Source organism: Spea bombifrons, chromosome 5, assembly GCF_027358695.1.
Source record: "Spea bombifrons isolate aSpeBom1 chromosome 5, aSpeBom1.2.pri, whole genome shotgun sequence".
Classification (NCBI taxonomy): domain Eukaryota; kingdom Metazoa; phylum Chordata; class Amphibia; order Anura; family Pelobatidae; genus Spea; species Spea bombifrons.
In genome coordinates this window covers 14,289,670-14,315,818 of record NC_071091.1, presented here as the reverse complement: position 1 = coordinate 14,315,818, position 26,149 = coordinate 14,289,670, and the positions used below count along the sequence as shown (strand labels likewise).

At 37.4% G+C, this 26,149-nt stretch overlaps 1 protein-coding gene across 3 annotated transcripts in view; it reads right to left on the bottom strand.

The window, feature by feature from the left end:
• Positions 1–3,642: 3,642 nt before the first annotated feature.
• RSU1 (Ras suppressor protein 1) overlaps positions 3,643–26,149 on the bottom strand; it is a 51,567-nt gene continuing 29,060 nt past the window's right edge. For all 3 annotated transcript variants that reach the window (XM_053466620.1, XM_053466621.1, XM_053466622.1), the window contains exon 9: positions 3,643–4,484. In XM_053466620.1, coding sequence (XP_053322595.1) covers positions 4,382–4,484 — 103 coding nt within the window. In that variant the 3' untranslated portion in view covers positions 3,643–4,381. The remainder of the gene's footprint in view (positions 4,485–26,149) is intronic.

Genomic DNA, 26,149 nt, shown 5'->3' with positions numbered 1-26,149 from the left:
AACAAACACAAGCTTTTAATCATACTATTATGTTCATCGATTGCCATTTTTTTCATGATCTGCACTTAGATGGAAAAGCCATGATGTAATGTTCTCGGACATATTACATCATTATTATTATTATTACTTTATTCTGAACACCATGTGTAAAATAACCAAATGACCACAATTCCCTTCCAATTTATACTTTCTCGCCTCTTGCGATATAATATTTCTAAGCTTACATTTGGCAGGGTGAGTACGATGGACCAAATTGGCCTTTATACTATCAATATTAAATTGATATAGAAATAAAATTGAGACATTATTATAGCTGTACAAAAAACAATAGTTCACCATCTTAAATGCCATTGAATGAACTTCTTTAATAATATCAGGGTTCTAGAGAAGCTTGCAAATGATTATATTATAGGTCCCTCCAGCATTGAAAGGTTAATTGCTTAACTGGAAGGTTGAAATATAGTATCTGACGGCAGACACATCGTATGCGAAGTGATTGATTTTTAAATCTATACAGGGTATTGTTCAATGACACTTTTACCTTGCTTATTAGGTAATTTTCCCTTCTGCGTGGACGCGAGATAAACCTTTACAAAAAAATGATGCGGTTTCAAAAACGTTGGCCGTTGGAACTATTGTGTGTATCTGCAGGATGAAGATTCTCAGATGGTATGGCGAGGGTTACTCCGTTAAGCAGCCGCAATATTATTGTTTCATTACATTTTGTTTGTAGAATGCCAAAAATGTTCTTTTTTTTTAGAATGTGGGAAAATACAAAATATTACGCAGATTTAACAATAACATGAGCACACAAAAGACATACTGGCGCAATCTGTTAATCTGAATAGAATACACAATATAGAAATCTTAGTTATCTATGCCTCATTGACCATGTTTTGAGATGTTTGGTGTCTAATCAAGGATCCAGTCTGGCTGTTTCTTTGAGTGCAGTAATTATTGGTAAGTTTGATTGCTTGTATGACCTTTCTTTGCTTTCTTCACTGGTTTGGTACTGGTTTGGTACTCCAGTTGCTCACTTGCCCGAGTTGCGACCCCAGTTTGGCTTTGACTTTCTACGTTGTTTTAATGTTAACCTGGGCCAATAAAGTAAGTGGCCAACCAGAGGCCTAAGGTAATTATATATTTATATGCATTTTATAAATTATTGCTCCCCCCAATAGTTGTCTTAACAGCAGAAATGAAATGTTTAGAAAACCTGTCCGACACAAGTACTGATCTCACACTGATTTGGGACACTACACAGTCTTTGGGTTGTATAAATGGAAAAGAAAAGCACATTTCCATTCAAGTCATTTTCTTCAATAACGATTGATTGCAAACGTAAAAACCTCAAGTTGTATTGGCAGCTTTATATGTTATTATATGTTCACCACAGCTTATTTTAGCTGGTCTTATCACCAACGCAATGAGCAAAGTGGTCCAATCACTATTGGTTTCTATGGACCACTTTTAAAACTTTAAATCACTTTTTATAGTGATAAATATCTGCTGTGGATAACCGTGAGCTTCCGTTTTGTTAGAATTTCTCATCGCCCTTCTGACCCTCTAAAAAGCACAAAAGAAAAAAAAGGACTGCTTGTTTCTGATCATTGGTGCTTATACTTACACATTCCCACATAAGATGCCAAAACCACCTGTTCAAAAGCCCTAACCACGAGGACAGTGTCATATATGAACAACAAAATATTTTAGTAATTTAGATATATTGGGCGAGATCTCACAACCTGCAATCGAACTGTTTTGTGGCGGATATAACCCCAATCAGGACTGACACGTTTAGCATAATGCTTCCTGCGCGACCAGAGCCTTTTACCCTGTATCCCATGTGGCCAGATCTCTGCATTAACTATACATTAGGTGCAAATCATAGGTGGACTTTTCCAGCAAGGTGAGCTAAATTGTAATCCATAGGCAACGTGTTGAGTGGAAATTAACCCATTGCTTTGCAATTAACTGCTCATTGAATACACCCCTTTGGTTATAGCGTACAGAGCTCCTGCTCCCAAGGTACACCAACTGGTCTGTAAGCAAAAGATCCCCTAGTGCTGCATGACTTAAGTGACAGGCCTTTGTCCATGAAATGTATCTGTGTAATTACACAAGTGTATTTTCACACAAATTCGGTCCTTTATCGCAACCACCTAGGAGTCTCCAGGTTGGTCTTTGCCCCACTGAAATTGATAATGGCGTCACAGTCATGGTCTCACTCACACAGCGGCTCCAGCTTGATTAAGGTACCTGTTTCTCTGGAGGTCTAGAGGCACACATTTTATACATTCATTTGGGGAATATGTAAATAGCCAGAACGTTCCCCTTTAAAATAATTTCAACAATAAAGCCTACTGTAACTATTCTTATTCCTTCCTCCAGAGGCTTGGATTTTGTAGAAGGAAAACTCCCGTATTATAAACGTGGAGTCAAACACACGACCCATCATGAAAATGATATGACAGGCTAGGTTAATCAGTAACAAGAGCATCCATACTATCAGGCTTCAAATTCTGGAGCTTTAATGATCAATCAGTTGAGAAGCAGAACAGTAATCATTTATTTTTGATCCATTGTGTCATGTCAGAGATCAATATGTAACATCAACAAGTGAAAGCAAATAATCAGAAAGCCAGCTAAGTCAAATATTTTTATATCAAGGGCAACCTTAACTCTGATCACTGAGTACAGAGACCGCTTATCCGCAAAGGCTTGGGCAGTAAGACATAGTCTGGTTAAAAGGAGCTTTTGGATATTCCAGCTTCAGCACAAGCATCTCTAGTAAAATGTCTCATCTCTTATTAGTCAAGAATGCATAGAACAGGGGTGTCCAACCTGCGGCCCTCCAGCTGCTGCAGGACTACATCTCCCATACTCCTCATCCAGCCCCTTAGCTGAAAGAGCATTATAGGAGATGTAGTCCTGCAGCAGCTGGATGGCCGCAGGTTGGACACCCCTGGCATAGAATTCCTGTTTGAAGCCATTAGGGATTGGAGTTGTACATTAAGCAATAATCCATGGATGACAATTTCTGTAAGTTTCCGCAGACACTTTTTGTAAGTTGGGTATAAAATGTGTCCACCTCGTCCGACACCCTCAATGTAAATACACATGTAGAAAAAGTGTTGGGATTAATACGTTCTTTTCCAGAAACAACCATGTAAGACTTTTCTCCAAGCCAACTCAACTTTGCTCTATCGGGGAGAAAAAAAATAACATAATAACACAAGATAGCAGAAGCAGCGAGGGAACCCCCCTGTCTCTTGTTCATTTTGGAAAAAGTTGGATTTTCAATGACTACATATTGCTTATTTTAATCTGCAAACAATGTTAGTTTATTGAAGTGTAAGATGTAGGTTTTGGGAAAAGCATGCAATATGTTTGCCGGCTGAAAGACTTCGGTACGCACGGCTTTGTTTTCAGGTTCTATGTTTGTTTACTGGCTGTGGGCCGATACCTGTCCGACACGTCGTGCGATATTTTCAGAAGGCCTCTATTTTGCGGCTCATGGTTGCGGGCAATATGTTTCCTCATATTTATAGTTTGTGTCTTTCCGTTCTCATTATTCTCAAGAAATATTTTTTCATCATTGATGGCACCAAATGACAGCAAGAAAAGACTCACTTTTACAAGCAGGTGGCAAATTATATTTATTTCTTGTGTCACTTTATAAAACATGTAAAAATTAAAAAAGGATTCTACATGCAACCTAAAATGTTAATATCATGTTAATGGAAACAATTAAACAAAAAAACAAAATTCTATTTGAATGTGTTTAGATGTAAAGACTGTACAATCAGTAATACTTATGCTTGACCGAGATTGTAATAAATGTGAAGTATATTCATTTATTTTTGGAAACTTTTGCTTTCCTTACATAATGTGGCCCCCGAAATGCCTGAAATTTCTTATACATAATACAAAATACACATAAGATATTACAGTAATGGGGTAATAAACATAAGCTTTTACAGTACTGAATGGATTTTAAGATGGCGTCAATAACCATCTAGAACTGTTCTAACTGGCAATATTAGGGCAGATTTCATTAAATAAAATACATATTTTTTTGTACACAATATTTTAAAAATAAAACACTATTACAAAATCATACATTAAGTCAACATCTATATATATGCTGAGAAAATCTATGATTTCTGTGGGTGTATACATTATAAACCATAAGAAGGTAACAGTCGCTGCTGAGTAGTTGTGAGCATCGCTGTTTCAATGCATAGATAATAAGTAAAGCACCGAGCAAGCTTAACCGTGTAATCGTTACAATTCCCCGACTTGTAATATTATGGGGAATAAAAGAAATATTTAATCACATGCAAGGCTTGGGCTCGAAGCATCAGTGTCTCCCAGAGCTCTATTTATTCTTCGCGGCCAGCGGCTTCCGGCTTATCTTTTTTGACTTGTCGTTGTTCTTTTTTGGGGGTTCAGGGTTGGCTTGCATGTGTCTTCCGTAAAGGCTATAAAAAAAAAATGCATTGTTATTAATCGACCAGATTCTCAGTACAACCTTAAATCACCACTTTTCGAGCTTTGATAGACACGGTTACATAACTCACATTAAGATCGGTCACTAAAAAATGTTATGTCTGTAACTATAACTATGTGCTTGCATTCATTACGTGTGGTTATTATGGAAAAGTCCTGTCATTTCTTTTTAGGGGTGGCCAGCAATTCTCTGCCTCTCCCCTCCACGTGAAACGCTGTACAGAACCGCTGCCTCCAACCATTCCTCACATTAGCCCATTTATCAGGCTAGCATGTGTAAGACATATGCTGGCAGGGCTCAATCCCCAACGCCGCTGCGGGGGGTAAGAAAGCATTGTAAGCAGTTGACGGCATGCACCCCGCTTCCCGGACACGTGTTCTGCTTACTCAGGTGCAATCACTGATGCATGGAACATAAAAAGACATGATTGCATCACACAAGACAAACTAATATATCTTGCAATCACCAACAAACAAAAAAAAAATGTATTAAATTTGCTTGTCAATCAACACAGAGCTCTCGTAGGCTACAGGCGACAACGGGCCAGGCGGCCAAATGCACATAACGCAGAGAAATACTGAACATATTTACAGAGCAGGGAGCATAAAGTTTAGCCAGAAAACCCAAGGGCTTGAGAAACGCTGTCACAATATTCCCCAGCACCCCCCGTATGATTGATTGTAGAAGGACTGCAACCAACACATCAATGCCACATTAATAAGTACTACCGATTAGATGGATGACAAAGTACTCTACAATTAGAACGTGCGGCACTCAGGGCAGCGCCGGATACGATGTACCTTCTCCTGGCAAGAGAAAAAGGGCGAGATCGCTCATGCCGTCTTGAAGAATAAAAGCACACTAAACGCAGTCAGCTTTTAATATAAGGAAATATTAGTGATAAAGGCAAGCTTGACGCCTACCAATGTTTAGTATCATGGTGTGCTATTCATACCTTTCTCCTCTGCTTAAAACATAATATTCCCCCAAATCCACTCCGTTCTACTGACTGATCATACAGGGTTGTTTAAAAAAACATCTCTGTACGAATTTGTGGTGATATGCAAAAAGATCACCTTACGTTCATTATGAAGCACCTTTCTCGTTAAACACACAAGACTTCTGCTGGGGGATGCAGGGGATACTACAGAAAAGTCTAAGCGGAAGGCGCAGTGTGAGGAGGCTATGCATGAGAGATGTGGCGGACCTACTGAGCCCAGTTTTCCTGCTTTGGTACTCAAGAGGTTAAACAACGTAGGAAAATTTGCAACATTTGGTTTCAGTGCCCTGTCTAAAGATGGCGACCGGACGTTCATTTTATTTATATGTTTAAAGACAGGTAAGGTAATCTCAGGAGCTGAATGACAGCCTCCCTTAAGCTACAGAAATGTAGCAATTCAGTCTAGTGAGCGTGGAGAACGGATAGCCGGCACTCAAATGGTTAAACCCTTTTCTAATCAAAAAAAAACATTTTATTTGTGCTACATGTATTTCTGGAGCATAGACAAAGGTGTGCTGGCGCCTCGCAGCCCCCTTATGTCCCCATAACAGCTGCAGTAAGGGTTAACTTTGAGGTCTACTTTAATATTTGGAAAGCTGAGCGCAGGCACCCAGTTCTCAAGAATAAATAGTTAAGAATAAATATGAAGAGTATCAAGTTTATTACAAAACGGAACACACCATCTGTGAAATCATAAATGACAAAGGATGTAAACACTCGAAAAAAGTGGCACACAATTAGACATGCTAGATCGCGAACGCACACTTACCCAGGCACTCGGAGAACGCCGCATACTCGGGTGTTTTGGCAACTGTTTCAGAGCTTCTCACTTTGTTTGTATTGTTCTCGCAATAATTGAAAAAACTTTGAAAAGACATTCTGCTGCATGATATCTTTATTAAGGATTTAACCCTTCTGGCGCTTAAAGGAAAACTTGTTCATCATGAGCACCCTAATGCTCTGACCCACCATTAAGTGAATGTGCCCCTCAGCATCATTATGAATGTTCTCTATGCATTTGCACCGTCTCTGCTCACCAGCTCCACTGATGGCTTTTGTGAGGTTTTGGCTGCTTTTAACCATGGGTTTGTTAATACGCAGTCTTTATTGGCGAGTCTGCATAGGACATTAAACTGTCTTTATAGACTGCTAAAGGGTCACTTCATCCATCATATGCATGCCTGGGAACTTCTGGGCTCCAGGAGCCTTCCCTTGCGGGACGCGGCCAGGACCACCCGCTGACATTAAAAATTCTGTGGTGTTCCTTTTGCAAATGCATGCAGGTCTATGCAGACACCTGTGCGCATGCACTGCAAATCGGCTGCTTCATGCACAGATGAAGAGGGCAGCTGCAGCAACAGGGCTGATTTAATTTTGAATCATGTATATTAAAGTACTTACATTCAACAAGTCTTCCAACAGGAAGAGATGTATCCTATACAATTTAAATTACTGATAAAGGTCTGATTGTTTTTCTGCTTTTTAATATTCCCTTACTACTCGAGGACAAACCACATCTGGGGACATTAAACGGTCCCTTTAAGAAAATAAAAGGCCAGATATTTTATTTATCGCATGGAAGTGTTAAGTGGGCTGTTAACCTAGAGCCGCTATTATGCCTTTAAGCCAACTGCCAGTCCATGACAACGTGTGAAAAAATAATGTGAGATTAAAGGGTCTGAAACTACTTGAATATCATATTTCTATGACATAACAAGACTAATGGGCAAGAAAAATACAAATAACATGTCAAGCCCTTACTTCTAATTATGAACTTCTGCTCTTTAAGATCTATTTTTCTCAGCTGTAATTAAAAGCTTAGTTCTGATGCTTTCACTACTCTTCAGTGTCCCGCAGATACAAGAGTTTACACCCGCTAAGCAGTGAGTTTTAGGTAAACCAATTTGAGATTAATAATTTAATCTGATTTATTTAACTACACATTAAAAAAAGGCCAAAGGGCCCAATAGGCCTTTCTAACAGGCCTAGCACACGGCTTCATGATGATGAGTGCTAACACCACCCCGAATAAGGACCCTCTCATATACTATTGTTATAAAAGGGCAAGACAGGAGGTTAACATGGTCCCCCTTTATCCCATCTCTTTACTGAACCCAGAGAAGAAGCACCTGCTGAAAATTGGCTAAGACATATTTTTGCCCTATAACCTTTTCTGTGTCTGAGGGCCCTGGATGGAGTCAGCTGGCCATGGTATTTATTATGGAGGGCCAAGTTGCACTTGTTGTAAGAGGAACTCGCCACAGTCCTCCCTTCATGCCACAAAATAAAGCTGGTGAGATTTTTCCTTCACCCAGAGTCTAAAGCAAAAACCCTGAAAGTTCCTAGATATACTTATGACACTTAAATGTTTCGCGGATAAATCCCACAGAATACGGTAAGGCATTAACACCAAAACAGAATGTACATTCCAAACCAACTAAGTTGCTTGGCGTTTCAGTTCATGTACGCCTTTTGGTTTTTGATGCCAGCTAACTTCATGCTATGCTTACACAACGATCAACAATTAAGCAAACCGAAAAGAGCTGGGCTCGTCAGCTACCCCACCGGAGGTAACAAATGAGAACACTGTGGATACCACGGAGGACTAACAAAATCATGGAAGAAAGCTGCTCGTTAAACTTCATCATACTGTCGCCTTTAATGGTTACTTCACTTAATAAAAATTCCCAGAGCTGTAACGGGGATATTACCAGGCTCCTGCTTATGTATCAGAAGGTCTACGCTGTCACTGGCAAGCATGCTGTTCATAAAGGTACAATCCCCGGAGAACGGAGTGAATTTAGCTTCCACGTAACAAATGTGGGAGGAATCAATACCCGCAGCCTGCTTCATTACTTAACCATTTAACAAAATAGGCCATTCTTCCAAATTAAACGACGGTGCTTAATGCTGTAATTTCCCACTTACGATTTTGTGCTGCTATGTTATACTGGGCGGCGAGGACCTCGGAAATTACCTTTAATAGACCAAGACTAATATCAGAACAGAATTTCCCGAGTCATTTGAAATGAAATGTGACAGCGATTTCACGCTGATTTTGAAACAACAAACTATAGCCTATAAGTTTATATGCTTGAAAGAACACATTCTATTATTTCCTTTAAAAAAAAAAATAAAATAAAAAAAAGAAAAAAAAAGAAAATATTTAAAGTCTACTTTATATACAGAGAACTTTTACCTGTGCAACATATGCTTATTGCTTTCCAAGATTGAGAAGATTTCTAGAAAATCATTTTAAGAAGATAAAAGCTTTAGGGGGACATATTCTAGAACAATAGAGTGATATACAGACAGTCCACTTACATTCCTAGTCTCTATCTTAGGCCGAAACCAATAAAGGACATTTTAAACTTCTAGAGGAAGCCTTTACGGACTCACATTGGTTACTTTAAGTCCACATAAAGCGTTTTTGAAGTGCTTCCTCTTAACGATACCCCTACCTCATTTCAAAACACTACTAAGCAATTTAAAGGGGCTCGTGAAGTATTGGCAAGTCTATGATCTATATATTTATATAAATATATATATATATATATATATATATTTTTTTTTTATGCATATGTTCCAGAATTGCTTAACCCCTTAAGGACAATGGGTTATCTTCAACAATTCCAAGCGTTCAATGCCAACACCCTTTTCTAATAGATTACAATCTTTTGTAGAAGTATGTCCAGTAAATGCATTTAAATGGCCAAAATGTTTAGGGGGTGTGGTTGGGGTGTGATTAGGGGTGGGGCTTTAACTATACTTTTGATGTGACTTTGTGACCTCCATATAGTTATGTAAGTAAAAGGCTTTTAGAAGAAGAATAATGCAATTTATTTATATCATTTATTTTATCTCTGCTGTTCCTAGGTCTGTAGAACACCTGGATAAACTCACAGACAGGCCAAATGGTTCTTATCTGCAATCAAAGTTTATGTTCTCACATCCACCAAACATTTTGAGATAATGGAAAAGGGGGATATCGGGGAGAAGAGCGGCATGGGGGGATTTAGGGCCGTATATAAATGTGTACATGCATCTGAGCTGTCAGCGATCATTTTATGTATTGTGCTATGTATGTGTTGCTAGTAAGTATGATTTTAATGTGTGATCTGCATTTTCTTTGAAAGTCTACTTTTTTAAACAAGTTGTTAATTTAAGCTCCTTGCCTGCATGACAGACATAGAATCGTATAATTTTATAGCAGATAAGATCCATTCAGCCCATCTAGTCTGCCCATTTTACTGATGCAGACACTCAGACCTTTATCAGTCCTTGATCTCATCTCACATTCAGGATAGCTTTATGTCTACCCCATGCATGTTTAAATTCCCTCACTGTATTAGCCTCTACCACCATCTCAATAAAGCAATACTTTCTTACTTTTCAGATAAGCCTGCGACCTTCTAGTTGTAGATTTTGACCTCTTGTTCTAACATTTCTCCTCTTTTTATTTAAACTTCGTTCTTGTACTGTGTTAAATCTCTAAGTATTTAAATGCTCCTCTCACATCTCCCCTTCTTCTTTTCTGATAAGTCTTATCCTGCAAACCATTCACCATTTCAGCAGCCTGCCTCCGAAGCCGACAGTATATATGTATGAAAAAAAGAAAAAAAAGAAATCTATGGTATTTTCTGTTTGGAATTGGCACCGAGTTCATGAAGACTTCTCTAGGGTATAAGAAAGAAGTGGAGCCAAGTAGGAGTGTATCTGCTTAAACATTACAGCAAGAATGCCCAAAGTGTGCACAAATAATGGATTTTTAGCAACCTTCCCCCCTCTTTATTCCACCAAAAGACTCATGTATTTTCTTTACATTTTAAAAGGCGGCGGTTTTGCACAGTTAGAAGTCACACAAGCGATAACGCACATGTATCATCACTCAGAATCACAGGCTGATCACTATACAATGCACACGGATGACAGCTCACCGTAGACACGCATCTTTCTCCCGGTGTATACATTTACCAGCAATTCTGTTAGTATAATGCATAAATCACACGGCAGCTTCATAAACCTGTCAGCAAAGATTTGGCAGGCAGACATATTGAAAGTGGAAAAGCCTAGAAGTCATATAACTGGTTATGGTGTGTATCCTTTCCTTAATAAATACCATCTTAGTGATCTAAGAGAAAAGTAACTTAGCTTTTTTTATAATCTTGAAATCGTGTGTGTGTGTGTGTGTGTGTGTATGTGTGTGTCTTCTTCTTAAGCCATAGATAAAAAAAAACATTTTTCTCCAAGGAAATTTTGACAGCCAACATTGTTGATTGATGAAGGGCATAAGGCAAATTACTAAACTGAATACCAAGCTTTATAAGAAACAGTGGCATGCAAATGTATTTGTTTCAGATTATGGTTTGGACCCGCTCAAACCTTGATGAATGGAGTAGTATAAAAGGTATGGGGAATTTCAATTAACAACAACAATTTAGCATCAGCCACCTCCAGTACGCATCTGCAAAAAGAGGGCTGAGCTGCCCGTACGTAATGCAAAGCTACCTACGCGAGAGAACAAGAAATGTCCCTCTTATGGGTATTCATTATACAGTAATAAAAAAAACATTAAAATTACAAAATAATTGAAAAAAATATAAGAGACGTTAACATACAGAGACCTATATATTCTTAGAAGCATGCAATCGAGTACTAAAAACTGCATATTTACCAAATTTATTTATTTTCTTTCCACAAAAACACGGTACAGTTTTCTACGATGCAGTTTCACTCAAAAACCATTGCATAAACTACCAATCAGCATCACATGCAAATAATATTATATATATATAAAATAAAATAAAAATTTCAGCGCTGGTGCACAAACACAAATAACAGTATGAGAGTGCAAAAGGATACCTATAATACCATTGTGATCGCACATTAGGTAAGTCAGGCATATGGAACACGCAGAGATGGAAATTCTACAATATGTAACACTTTTGTTTTCCAGAGAAATGAACTTACTACTTCATTTCTACATAGAGTGACAGGTGCAGAATGCTGGCTTTACCGGGTACACTCCAAAACGGGTAATATTTGCCAGTAATAGGACAGATGAAACATGTGTGCGTACATAAATAAGGAGCAGAACATATACGAAGACTTCAAACACCTTAACCGGGGTCACGAGCGCTGTGCTTTAATCTTCACTATATAAAACGGTTTATAGCTAGATTACTATTGCCTTCACGTGGGGAAAAAAATCCGGGAAACATATATGTTTAAAAATAACACTGTACTGAAAGACTATATAAAATATTTGGCTGTAAACGTTTCCTATATTCTCCCATACAGTAACTAATGCAATAGCTGGATCCTTGATCTGTCATCTCCTGATAAATGAGCGCAGATAGCCAAAACCTGAGCATAAAACTTTATTGCTGGAGACATTTTCATCTGCAGCGCTCTCCAGGGACTAAATATGTCAAACAGCTTCATTCTGCATGAACGTTAGGTGACAATATTAACAGAATAAATGATACATATCACGAGTGATTGCAAAGATATTAAGATGCTTCACACATTCATGAGCTTTGTGTGTGTACTATATATATATATATATATATATATATATATATATATATATACACACACACTTTGTCGTAAAATATCTGATTTCAGCTAAGTTACAATAATAACTAAACACAATTTTAAGTAATACCCACAAATTATTGTATTGTTCTTGTACATATTGAATACCTAATAGAATCATTCACAGTGTGGTTTGGAAAAAGTATGTGAGCCCCTAGGCTAATCACTTCAACAAAAGCTAATTGGAGTCAGGAGTTAGCAAACCTGGAGTCCAATCAAAGAAATGAGATTGGATGTGTGTTTTAGAGCTACTTTGACAAAAAAAAAAAAAAAAAAAAAAAAAATCACACAAACATTCTGTGTTTGCCATTCTCAAGAATCTTAGAAGACCTACAATCAAGAATGGTTGATTTGCATATAGCTGGAAAGGGTTACAAAGTAATCTCCAAGAGCTTACATACTCATCAGTCCACAGTTAGACTAATTGTTTATAGAAGTGGGCTCCCAGTCAAGATGACTCCAAGGGCACAACGCAGAATGCTCGATGAGGTAAAAAAGAAACATTGGAACTGGTTAACACCTCTGTTCATGAGTCTACCATACACAAAGCATTGGACTCCATAGCAGAACACCATGGAAGAGATAACTGCTCTCCACAAAAATAAACATTGCTGTGTGCCTGAAGTTTGCAAATGAGCACCTTGACACTCCACAAAATATTTTTGGACTGATGAAACAATGGTTGAATTGTTCAGGAAAAAAACATGCAGAACTACTATATGGCTTAAAAAGGGCACCGCTAACCAACATAAAGATAGTATCCAGACTGTGATCTGGGGCTGCCCAGATCTTAACCCATTAGCTATGCTGTGAAATGACCTCAAGACATCCCGTGAATATGGTTGAGTTTAAGCAGTTCTGTAAAGAAAAATGGTCTAAAATTTAAGGGTTGACTTACTTCTTCCACCAGCACTGTGAATGTTTAAAGGGTGTGTTCAATAAAGACATTAAAGAAAAGACCCGTCCACAACCATCACTCCTGTGTTCAAATGGCACATCGTGTTCGCTAATGCAAGTTTAAATTTAAAAAGCTAACTGATGTTAGAAGACCTTTTTGGAATTATGTTACAGCCAGAAATAGCCGTTTTTATGGAAAACAATGACAAGTGACCCCAAACACTTGAACAGTAATGTATATACACACACAATGGCAGATCAGAGGCAGTGGGGGCTTACACTCCAATTTTCCTCCATAGAACAGTACAAAAAAACAAAAACAAAACCGTGCATTGCCTTTGCGACATAGGCTGGTGTCCTGGGGTCTGCAAAGTGGAGGGGCTCAGAAACAGTGAGGCCATTATTCTAAGTCTTTGAAGCACATAGAAATTACACACTCCCCACTTTATGTAGTAATGACATAACTATATGTGCCAAGTGACCAAGTATAATGCCCAGGCTCCATCCCATGTGCCCTATTTGTGGATTCCACATGCAAAGTTGTCAGTGGAGATTGCAATGGTATCAATTATTGGGACAAGTCTTTATTAGGATCCTCAGCCCTGCTTTCGGTACCGTCTCAACCAAATAGTCATAGCTGGCAACAATATGGATATTATTATTAATTGGGCGACCTAACAGGTCAAAATATGGATAACTCTGCTGCAAAGTTCTAAAATTGAAATAACAGCTGGGCTATTCATAATATTCTGAGTTTCAGCCTCTTTCAGCAAAGCTACATTGATATTGTTTTAAGGTCATTTACCATATTAAGCTCCAGCAATAGCTTTTTTAAATTAAGTCTAGACTCGGCATCTAACATTAATTATAGATTGTCATACTAAGAGGTCCTGGCCTAACCTGAAGCTAAGCTCATGCGCCACTGCCCTAACAAAACAAATACTAAAACTCTTTCCTATGCAGTGTCAGCTTGATGTATGTTACCTAATATCTGTTGCATTAAAGACCAAAGATTTATAGCTCAGAGGCAACTCTTCTCATTCCGAGCATTTACTACAGCTCTATTTTTTCAAAAAATACTTAACCTGTCTTTTCTAACCCTGCACAACACATGGTCGATTAACTATTTATCAATTCTGGATTACGTCTTACTTGGTGTGGAAAAAGCTCATTTTGTGAATTTAACAGGCTAAGAAATAGAAATTAGAACAAGAACATAAAGTTTGATTAAAACTTGTTTCTACTATAAAAACCCGCAAATGCGTTCTTTTATTTAACTAGTGTGCATTGTTGGACCAAGGACACTTTTTCATGATGGTATTTGTGCTTTAAACCAATACTTCTTAATGCTGGATACCTCGTGCTCCTTGATAGGTCAATGTGTAAGCTTCGCATGAAGAGTTTAAAGAACACGTGTACCACGCTGAACTTTCATATATCCAGCTCAGTGTTAAATAGGAAACAGAATTGACCAAGGTGTCCAACGTCAATCCTAAATCCGCATACCTGGGACCTGCTTGTGTTTGCCACCTCCTTTTGCATCTACTACCTCCCCGTTCTGACATGTCTTCCTACCTCTCGACTTCTGTAAGGACGGGATGCACTCAAAGTCAGCTAGCTTGGGAATTTCACAAATGGGGCCAGTCTGCTGAATTTAGTCTGCTGATCATTATCTATGGTAACATATTTGTTCCCTGGACCCTTTAAAGTATGTCCATTATTGGGTATTTATAAACAATATTAAGCAAATGATTTAAAAGTTGTATACCCATATAATATGGAGCTGCACTATATGTGGTGGTCTATAACATGCACTAATCGTTGTACAGTAACTTGTTTGGTTACTTGCGATAACTCCATCTGCACTATACCCAAAGGTGTTTTCACAAGCTTTTTTATTGTACATTTCACACAATGGTCTTATGTTACTGACTTGCATTTAAAAAAAAAAAATAAATAAGAAACAAACATTAATACACGTAATGAGAAGAAGCTGGCATTCAAGAATAAAACACCCAAAAAACTAATTGAAGGGACACTTCAGTGTTCAAGGGAGCAGCCCCATAAATAGTGAGTACATATAAAAGTCAATTATATTATATACTTTCACAGCAACCTAAAAAAGAAAAAAAATGGCTTATAGAGAAGCTGCAGCTCCCCGTCTCCTCCATGGTCATCGTTTCACGCCACTGATTCACCAAGCCAGTGCTGGAGCTGACCGGCGGGAAGTATATCATATGCCAGGTGAGGTGTTCAGCCGATCGCGTCTCCGGCATGGCAAATAGCTGCAAGGTGGACCAGGTGGCTATCACATGCATTAAAGGAGCATATAACGGCTGAGGCGTCCACTGAGACTATTGAAACGTCTTGCGATGTTAACACTTTTTATTCTAAGTCCCATGTGTTTTTATAAGAACTCTTAGCTGTACTGTGTTTTTTTAATACATAAAAACATAGCTGCCAGTTACTATACTATGCTACATTTACTAATGAGTTATTTATCGTATCGAGATTCTTTTTTTTATTTCATGCACGGAAAAAGTGTGAAACAACTCTGTCATCACTCCAAAGGCGCACACTTATTTTTACTTCTTAGTGGAACTCAAAGCTGACACGTGTTCTGAAACAGATATGGCTGTTAAAAGCTTTAATTTACATATAATAATGATAGTTTGCCCTCGCGACTTCTGAACCAAAAAGTTAAAGGTGTAGAAGCGACGGAAGGCAGACAATATGCGACTACTTGGGGAGGTGTTATATTAATGCGGCAATGTGGTAATAAGTTGCCATGGAAACAGATCAAGGCTGAGAAGGTAAAATACCCCATTTTGTTTTTTGCAGCATTTATTAACATAAAGTGGAACAGGACAGATGTATTAGGAAAGTGGTATTTACCTAATTGAATTCAACAGTTACCTTACACACTGCATTTATAATTATATTTTATTATTTCACATATTCCAATTATCTCTTATTAGGACAGAGAGTGTCTCTCTGGAAGTCAGATCCCTCTGCTCCTTTTTCCTCCCCTGATGCTCCACTATTTCAGGAGCTCATAATGTTTGGATAGGTCTGAGTATATCCCAGAGTTTTACAGTCATACACGTCACAGTAATGTGTAAAGGAATGGCCCAAAGGCGTTTATTAACTAAATTGTGCGACTAAATTCTATGAACTGCCTTACCCAGTTATGTAAACATTTATTTATATGCCATATAAGTCACACAAAAAACGGGAAAGCCATGACAACTTAGACAAGTGTAACTCACCCCCCTCCTCCCCAAAAATCCAGAAATTTGGTACTTCTAATGATATTGCCTACAAGATAAATAATAGCCTGCTGATGACAAGATTGTAAGCTCCTGGGCCGGGCTCTCTCCACCAAATGTATCGGTTTGTCTTAGTCTGTCAGTTCTCGTCTTGTCATACCCCTTGAATATATGTATTGTATTAAGCGCTGTGTAAATTGTTGGCGCTATATAAATAAAAGATAATAATAATAATAATAATAACAGGCTAGTTAGGAACCCTAACAACTGGGAAGAATCCCGCGCAAATGGCTAAATATGGAGGGAAAACACAGGCCATCCTAGTAGGTTCTATACAATATTTTCCTACAAAAATACAAAGCAACTAGTTGGTTAAAATATCGTTCTGTTTTCGCACTGATAAATATAAATATAGAGCAAGTGATGAAATTATGCGTGCGGCAGAACTGGAGTAACAATATGCTTCATTGACGTTTATTTCGCAATGTTATTCAGTGGTTCTTAATCCACAAAAATATCCATTACATGCATATCGTCTTAACACACATTGGAAGAGAAACTTTAGTAGCCACACATATATTAGCCCGTGTTTTGCCCTCCTAAATGGTTGGGATCAAAAGGCATGTCTAATTTTTGATTACAATGTTATTACGCTTAAGACTTCAAAAGGGGTTTGAAGTGCCATTAATCAGTCGATAATAGATATTATTATAGGTTTGATGGATACCATTGCTACATTGTGCTATGTTCATCATGTCGTGAGGTTTTATTTTAGGGAGAGGGATTTGTGGCCGATTAGCTTCATTATATGCCATCAATTTAAATTAACGAGATGTTGCTACATCACGTTGTAAACCACGGGCCCATCTGTAGACGGTCATAAAATAACTTTACACTGTAAAGTTTCTGCTTCATTCGCGACCCGACAACGGGATTTCAATACAAACTTTACAAAAACAGATCATGTCAGACAACGGACACTGGCTGAGCCTTGGGTAGGTGATCGATGTGAAGCCAGAGCTGGGTATTATAAGCCATAACGACTTAAATATGGAACACACAAAAAAACAAACTTAAGAAAAGTCATAGATTGGGTTCAGTGTTGGATTAATCCAAAACTGGGCTAATCGGATTTTTATTGCTGAATATGGTTCCTTGCTTCCTTGTGTTCACCTGAAAACAAAACTAATGAAATAATTAAACTGGTAGCGTACTCCTTGTAAGAGTCCTGATAGTTCATCATGTAGTAATTGGACTAATTGATGTTTGTGCCACCTTTTCGAGTTACTAAAGCAAATAGCCGGTCATGTCATTTAAAAATGAAAGTATCTGCTGGTTCATAAATGAGACTTTTAAAGAGGGAGTACGCGAAGACAAAACTCCACGACCCAACTGTGATTACTGAACGCAAACTACAATTTAGTCAACGCGCGGCCCAAATGAAAATAAATGACCGAATAAAGGCTACAATCTTAGGTTAGCAAATATAGGGAACTGTTAATTAATTGCCTGTGGAAGAGTTAGCGATTTTTACGTGTAACTAATAGAACGCTGCTCTTGCTGTGGAACGCAGCCATCACAATCCATCTGGCAACGGAAATTTACACCAACAGCAGGAGGTTCACCTGTCTGGAAACGATGATTAGGAGCCATTAGCTGGAAATTACGAGAAGCTGTCAGCTCGGCAACTTTCCGGATAAGGAATAAATATGGAGCGAAAGTGAAAGACTTTGAAAACTCTCTGAAAAATGTCACGGACTCTCGACCATTCAAGTTAATGTTGGCGAAGCTTCCTAGCACCTTCTAGCTAGGATTTCTTGGTATATTCTAACAGTGGAATATAGTGTTGAGTGTTTTTTGTATTTGGAACTTATCTTATTAATTTAACTACTTTGAAAATAATTCTAAAGTCCTAAAGAACTTCATCTATCATCTATTAGTTATCTGCCATATAATGATTTAGATCAACCAAGGCACTGTGTCCTAAGTTTGATGGAATAGCTCATAAGTCTTCATTTCAAGAAGAGAATCACTATAAGAATAGGATCCAGAATGATCCCCAGTTAGGCAGACTGTGTATATGGGCATTGGTAACTATGGACCCAGGGGCAGCTCCAGAGGTCAGGACGTCATTTCTACGCTCAGTCACCAGAATGAGGAATCTGCACACACACCAAAGGAACTCAGGTGCTTAACTGTGCCAGGAAGGGCCAGCTCCCCAGTAGATCAAAATAAATAAAGGCTCCAGGCACTCAAGGGTTCCAGCTCAGGCATACTTACCATTGGTAGGACTCTCTAGACAAGGGCAGGCTAAGCGAGCAGGGCTCTATTTTCCTAATCTATTTGTTCATCTCAGTTTTCCAGTTCTGATTTTGTCATACCTTTTAAATGTATGTACTGTAGGAAGCACTGTGTAAAAATAATTATAAAAATAATATCAGACTCATTTGCCGTTTTTCAGTAATATGTTTGCACTCCTCTTTACTACCTTTCAGCTGTAAACACCCGTAAACTTATAAAATAACACCCCAAGTCAGAAACGTATGGTACATTTTTTCTTACTTCCTGTGTGTTACTACAAAATATGTTCCTTTAAACGCTTCTATTCTCTTTTGAATACACAATCCCTTTTCGGAACTTAGTCTTCTGTCATTATAGGTGATCCTCAAATCAAGAAAAGTAGAAGGAAGTTACGAGAGAGAAGAAGAAGCTTCTACAGCGTAACATTTCTCTACGTTTGAAGACAATAAAAGTTATAGCAAACACCGAAAAGTAACAGCATTTGGTAAGAAAAAGTTACAAAACATACAAATGGTGTGATCAATTCACTTACATATCTATTTTGAACTGATGATAAACAGTGTGGTTTACATTCTGCACACGGGGCGGCAGTTGGAATGTCTTTTTTTAGATATATAGTGTAAAAAGTACAAAGTTCTTCATAAAATACACTTTATCCACTCTTTTTTATATTTAGTCTGTATTTTTTTGGCACTATGTAAACCTGAACCAGCATGGTATTAAAATCGCAGAGCACCATATGTATACGTTCTTAACAGTGCATTTATTTTAAGAAATATTATAATTTAAAATCTGGTCGCATTTTCGTGTAGTCATGACAGCAGAAGACAAAGATTTGTAACAAAGATAATTGGGGAAGGAGGTGAGGGGAAAGAATCTTTCCGTTGCAAGCCTACGTGCCATCACCGAAGCAAAGTGTTAATAGATGCCACTTGATGGACTATGTTCGGTCTTGGTGTGGTTACAATGGATGCCTTGAGCCACCCAGGAATGAGAGAGATTTATCAAACATTAGCTTTCTGTGCCTCAGCAAGAAAAAGAAATGGAGTTTAGATTTATATTTTGTAATACCTTTCTAAAACATACACACACACATTTATATTATAAATATATATCTACATATACATACATACACAAATAATAAAGCCATTATATCATAAAAGGTTCCTACATAACTGGTTTGTGATATTGACTTAAATACTTAAAGCATTCCAAGATATAATTGTGATGTAATAAATAAATATATATATATATATATATATATATATATATATATATATATATATACATACATACATACATAAACACACACACCCTTCTTGAATAAAGGTGACTTTAGAACATCAGCTAGCAGAAATATTTGGTAGGATAAAAGAAAAATGTTAATTTCATATTTCAACAAGAAAAAAACACGCCAATCCTATTCAAGCTAGCTTTTTGGTTATGTCCAAAAAAGTCCCTTAAAGTCAACAATTATATAAAAAAATAAAATAAAAAATATTTGCCATTACAGATCTTTGTTCCATTAGTAGGACGCTCCAGCCATATTATGCACTTTAATGCAATATGATGGCTGTTTGGTCCTTTTACTTTTCAGGTTGTCCTTTTTGCAAATGCATGAGGGGGTTCTGCAGAATTAGCCCCCTATCAACACCCCAGCTACACGTGATCTACTCACCTCCCGTCAACTCCAGCCCGGCAAACGCTGCGGTTGTGGTCTGCTTGGATTCCCCTGCGCATGCATTGATTTCAATGGAAGCACTTTACGGTCACTGATCAGTGTGAAGAGCTGCAGAAATTCATTCATTTTTTATTTTGGAAGAATGCATGCAAACCCCACAGAGCACTCTAATATGCATTCTCCTATAGTGGGGGTGCCAGGGACGTTAAACAATCCCTTTCATTGTTTAATGTAAAAAAAAAAAAAGTTTGTAAACCTATTAGTCGGGGATACATTGAAATGGAAAGGATTGGGGTTTTATTTTAATCTTAAGGCTGCGCCACAATACAAAACACACACAGCAGGGCCGATGATTTCTAATAAAATGTAAAGAATCTCTGGGGAATTTCTGCATGTTTTAAATTAAACTTTAAGTTGTTGCCAAGTCATAAATCCAAATGAATTATTTATTGTAAAAAGACTTTTTTTAATGAACGTTACTAAGCAAGCTAAATAAGATCTCTTAACACATCAGTTCGTTGTGGTTATTAACACCTGTCTAGATGTGTGTTACACATTTCAACAGATTCTGACTAGCTATGAACTCTAATTAGTCTGGCTGCCAGGGAGGCACTAATAATACTGCAATAATGTATTAATACGGATTGACAAATTAAAAAAAAGTATTATACATATTAAATATATATATATATATATATATATATATATATATATATATATATATATATATATATATATATATATATATATATATATATATAAATGTTATCTTCTCTAATATAGAAAGAGACTTTAACGGCAGATAAGAACCATCAGGTGCCCATCTAGACTGCCTGCTTTTCCTGATGTTATGACTTGGACCTTAATCAGTCCTTGGTCTTGTCCTAAATTCAGAAGCCCTCCTTTTTTTTTTTTTTTTTTTTTAGAGAGACCCTTTAAGAGAAAAAAAAAAAGGTTTATCCATATTGTTGTGCAATACCAAATAGTAATTAAAATAAATAACAAAAGGCACAAAACCCAATATGTCTGAATACCTTATCATTAAACATTACGTCTAGGCTTAATGTGGATATTTTGGGGTTTCATTATTTATAGAAGTGTTAACCAGACATCACAATCACGTACACATATTAGAATAAAAAAGATGTGTACATAAAACACACACGGAAACGGAAATCACGATAAAAAATTTGTGTCAACATTAGAAAAAAATTTAACAATATGAATTTTTTTTTTTTAAAGAAACCAAGAATGTCAATATCGTTAAGAGTTCCAATAAGCGACGATTCGCAAAGGCCGCTCTACAGGCCACAAAACTAAACAAAATACTGTGTTCTGTCTCATTTATTTGGGCATAAAACACACAGAGTAGCACAAAAGCTTAAATGGTTCTTTACATGCTACATTGTTCGGCCTATTAAGATGCTTGTTGTTTCGGTGATTTATACCTTAATAAATTTTTGATGACTGGTAACTCCAATAAAATTGCTTGGGTGCCGACTACATTGATTAATAATTCTGGAGCATCGAAACTGTCAAGAATTCATGTACGAGTGTAAATTACTGCTAGGAGTATATTAGATATTCCATAAAACAAAGAATAAAAAGGTTGGTTTGGTAATTTTATTTCAATTCCATTTACTTGTTTTAATTTATATGCAGAGTTATCATTTTCCAGAAAGGCTTGGCTTTTTTTCTTTTTTGTTTTTCTCCGTTCTAGGAAAAAAGCCAAGAAAAAAAATTGTGTACATCCAAAGAGATCATACAAATTCTACCGTTTCAAACACAGAAAATACATTTACATTTTGGCTTCACTATCGGTTCATACGAAATCCTTAAATGCTCCGAATAAGCGTTTGTGCAGCCCAGCAATAAACTGAAAATCAAATGCAAAAATGGCTTGTGATCCCTCAGAATTCCACAGAATTCTTTAAAATAAATATAACTGCGGAGAAATAGTTTTGCTAAGGTTTTTGATTAATTTAAAGGGACACTACAGCCAAACGGACTTCAATGCATGCGACAGCCGAGTGGCCCTTTGGACCCCTTTGCAAATGCATGGAGGGGATTCTGCAAAATTGACCCACCCCATGCATTTGCCTTTCATTGCCCCACAATTCATACCCCTGTATACAAAACTACCCCAAAACAAAAATGCCCCTCTTTAGGCATTTGAGATTTGGGGAGAAATGGAAAGAAGAAGACTTTTCTACAGAATCTTTACAGGATTAATAAAATAGAAGAAATAAAAAAAGAAGAAAGGTGTTATTTTAATAAAACACATGGTAGTACCTGCTTAACTATGTAAAAGACTATATAATGCTTTATTGAAAAACCTATTTTCATATTTCATCAAATATATAGAAACATGAAGGGTAAATGATTTTTGTGACTATTGCTGAACGCAATTAACAATATGAAAAGATCAATCAATTCAAAAAAATGTAACCTAACCTAACCTTTGATCACATGTATTGAGGTTAATAAGCAATTTTCATAAATTGTTAACTGGAAGTATATTTGAGGTGGAAAGAGCAATATCACAAAAATCTTTTATTGGCAGAATTGTGAAGAGGTAATTAATGGAGAGGTGTAGGCCAAATTACACCAATTGGGGTGGGGTATATTAGGAGACTAGGCAAAAGATGAACAGGGGCCAGATTTCTGTCTACAGCCAATTGGAAGGCACGGAATGGAAGTAATCGAGGCAGCTGATTGGGTTGGAGAAGTTGATGACTTTGACAGCACAGTTAAGGTTTAATTGATGGGGGGTGAGTGAGAGGGATGTCAGTTGAAACAACGCTGCAATTAGACAGGTGTTTTGTAAAATGAAGGAGGACAAGTAAGAAATGGCTACATAGCATGTCCAAATATTCAACATTTATAGCAGCTCTGTAAGTGCCGAGCAATGCATTAACATTTATAGTGGAACAAGATGTACAAGAGTATGAGGGATAGAACACGAGAAGTTCTGAGATAAATAGGTTACATTTCCTTAGAAGAAATGGTGCTGAGACAGGCGTGTGTATCAATGGTGTATAGAAGACACTAAAGTCCAGACGAGCTGATGTATTTGTCGAAAGAAGCATTGTACGCAGAAAAGGGAGGACACCCAAAGATTGAGCTATTGGGAATCTTGGCTTCAGAAGGAAGAGCGAAAGACAGCAACAGAGAGCCGTGTCCATTAAAAGGAACAGTCTAGTTCATGTGACAATGTCTCCAATGCATTTTGCGGTATGCAAATCGGCGCAGGCACTCTTTAGTTACAAAATAAGACTTCTGCCTGATGTAACTCCTCCCCTGGCTGCCCCCAGCTGTAACCAGGAAGTGTACACAGGATGCAGTCACACTGCACATGCTCAGTAACACCCCTCCGAGGTCAATGAAATAGTGAAAACTGCATGTATGCCAACAAAATATCAGCGTTCAGGCTGCATACACCTGGCATTCTCTCTCTATAGCTAATAAGGATAAAAGCGTTAGAATCGATGCAACATAAACAGGACTGGAATGGATCTTTAATAATCAATGAAGAATTCTGGAGAAGCATTGCATCTTACTTAGAGGACCAATACGTAAACATCAATGCGTGTGTAGGTCTTCGGGGGAAGGTCTAAGATTTATTTGTGCACATATAAAATGTTTACTACTGGATGGAACAAGTGTGAGTGCACGGATATAATAGTGAACAATATGCGGTTTTTAAAAATAAACCATTCAACTTATATCACAATAATCAACATGTTAATAATTACATTTCTATGCTATTCCCTATGTACCATCAAAGAGGGAAAGACAAATTTCCCACATATATCTGGCTCCCTACTACATATATACGGTTTATATATATTTTTTTTTTTACAAAACTAATGATGCTCCAAGTCTAGCTGGCATCCATGATACATTAACAGACAAAGCCAAAATGTGCTATGAATGTAGGACATCTTGGTGTGCAAAATATCCCTTCACTATGCCAGGAGAATTAGGACACTAATTGCAGAGTCAGTCATGTTCTGGAAAACCACCAATTATTAAAGGGAAAAACTCAAGCAGCTGGTTTAAAAAAAATGTAGTTTCTTGAAAAAAAAACAAAAAAAAAAACATTTATTTATAAAAAATTATAGTGCACAATTTCCTAATTAGCTCTGAAAACTAAACAAGGAGTTAAGAGTCCAAGAACGGGCATCACCTTTTATGGGTTTAAGCCGAATATTTATTTCAGCGTACTTTAGCTGGATTGCATCCATGTCTTAATAGACGTAAATATTTTGCTAGACCCCAGGGAGTTCGTTTTTTTGCCAATATGTTTGTGCCTAATCTGAGCAATTGGTTGGCAGCAAATTTAGGGAACTGCAAAAAATGACTGATATTCTTTAAGTTTTGCAAAGTTTTTCCAGACTGGTAAAAAGTCATTTACATTAGGGTACACATATAATTGGTAAGTAAGAGATAAATTGTTACAATTTGAAAAATATGTATATTTATTGCCACACGGTGTTGTGTGTTGCGGGCTGGAGTGTAGCACTGTATGTAGAGGGGCTACGGTCTGTCACAGTACGACAGTTTGTGCAAAATGTATTGAGGGAATAAGCTGCCAAATAGTGTTGTGTGGGGGGCTGCTGGATAGTATTGTGTGCAGGGAAAGGAGAACAAAAACCAAATAGGGCAGAGAAAGAATAGGAATAGAAACAAGAGAACAATGAGATACTGTATAGGAGAAAAAAAATGTGCATCATTTTCAAGAGGGGCACAGATGCTAATAGTAATATTTTGAAAATGACAATGACAAGCATAAAATCTGACTTGCAAACCATCAGAGGTTTATTGAGGGCAGGTAGATGAATAAATATTATCATACATAAAAAGACTTATTTGTATTGGGTAAATGCTTCCCCCTTTTGCAAATTATCCAGTCTCAGATTTCGATTGCTAGTTGACTGTCCTCAGGGACAAACCTTCTGGATATATAACAATTAGTGGGTTTTCTGTCATAAAGCTGGAAGGAGGACAGATAACGAGAGACAGGAGAGTTAAGCGGCTGTCCCCATAATATTTACCTCAGACATGTGTGCCTTTTAGGACCCTACAAGTGATGTAGACTCTATAAACTCACCCGCAGCTATAAACAATTTCACTCAACATGGTGCTAAACAATGACAAATAATGGCTAATTCTGACCAATGAAGTAAGATCAGTGGTTATATCGCCCCTTACTTTCTAAACAAGAATACCTGCCAACAAGGAAGTAAAAGTGAGATTAATAGCATGCATTCCCCATAACATTAGTCTTCTTTAGTGTTGTCTTAGTATTGCTTTTAATGAAAGTGCTGTGATAGGGACTTTTACAAATCACAAATTAACAGGATTTTCCAATGATGGAATGAGGACTACTCTAGATTTTTAGAATCGCATTTCTATGGATATACTGGCGACATATCGCTTGGTAACCTTGCAGGTCTAAGTGTTCTATAAAAATGTATCACTAGCATCCATGTCTGCAGGGTTTGTGTATTCTTGCTCCAGACAAAAACACTGAAATAAGGTAGTTCTTGAGGGCATCACCTCTCGGTCAACTGCACTGGTCAGTTTCTGATATGCGGAGGAAAACCAGATGCCTTTGTTACAAGGTTGGAATGAATATGAACACAAGAATATTGTTCCTGACATCTCCCCCACCCCAAATCACTGTTCCTTTTTGCTAAAAACCAAAGTCTTTCTGGCTCTCTTTTGCCATGAAAGAACACTTTCCAGAGAGGCTTGGCTCTAGAATTATTATTATTTATTGTTTTATATAGCGCCATCAAATTCCGTAGCGCTGAACAATGAGTAGACACGACATAACGAGTAGTATGTAACATAACAATTTGACTTACAGAAACAACAGGTGAGGA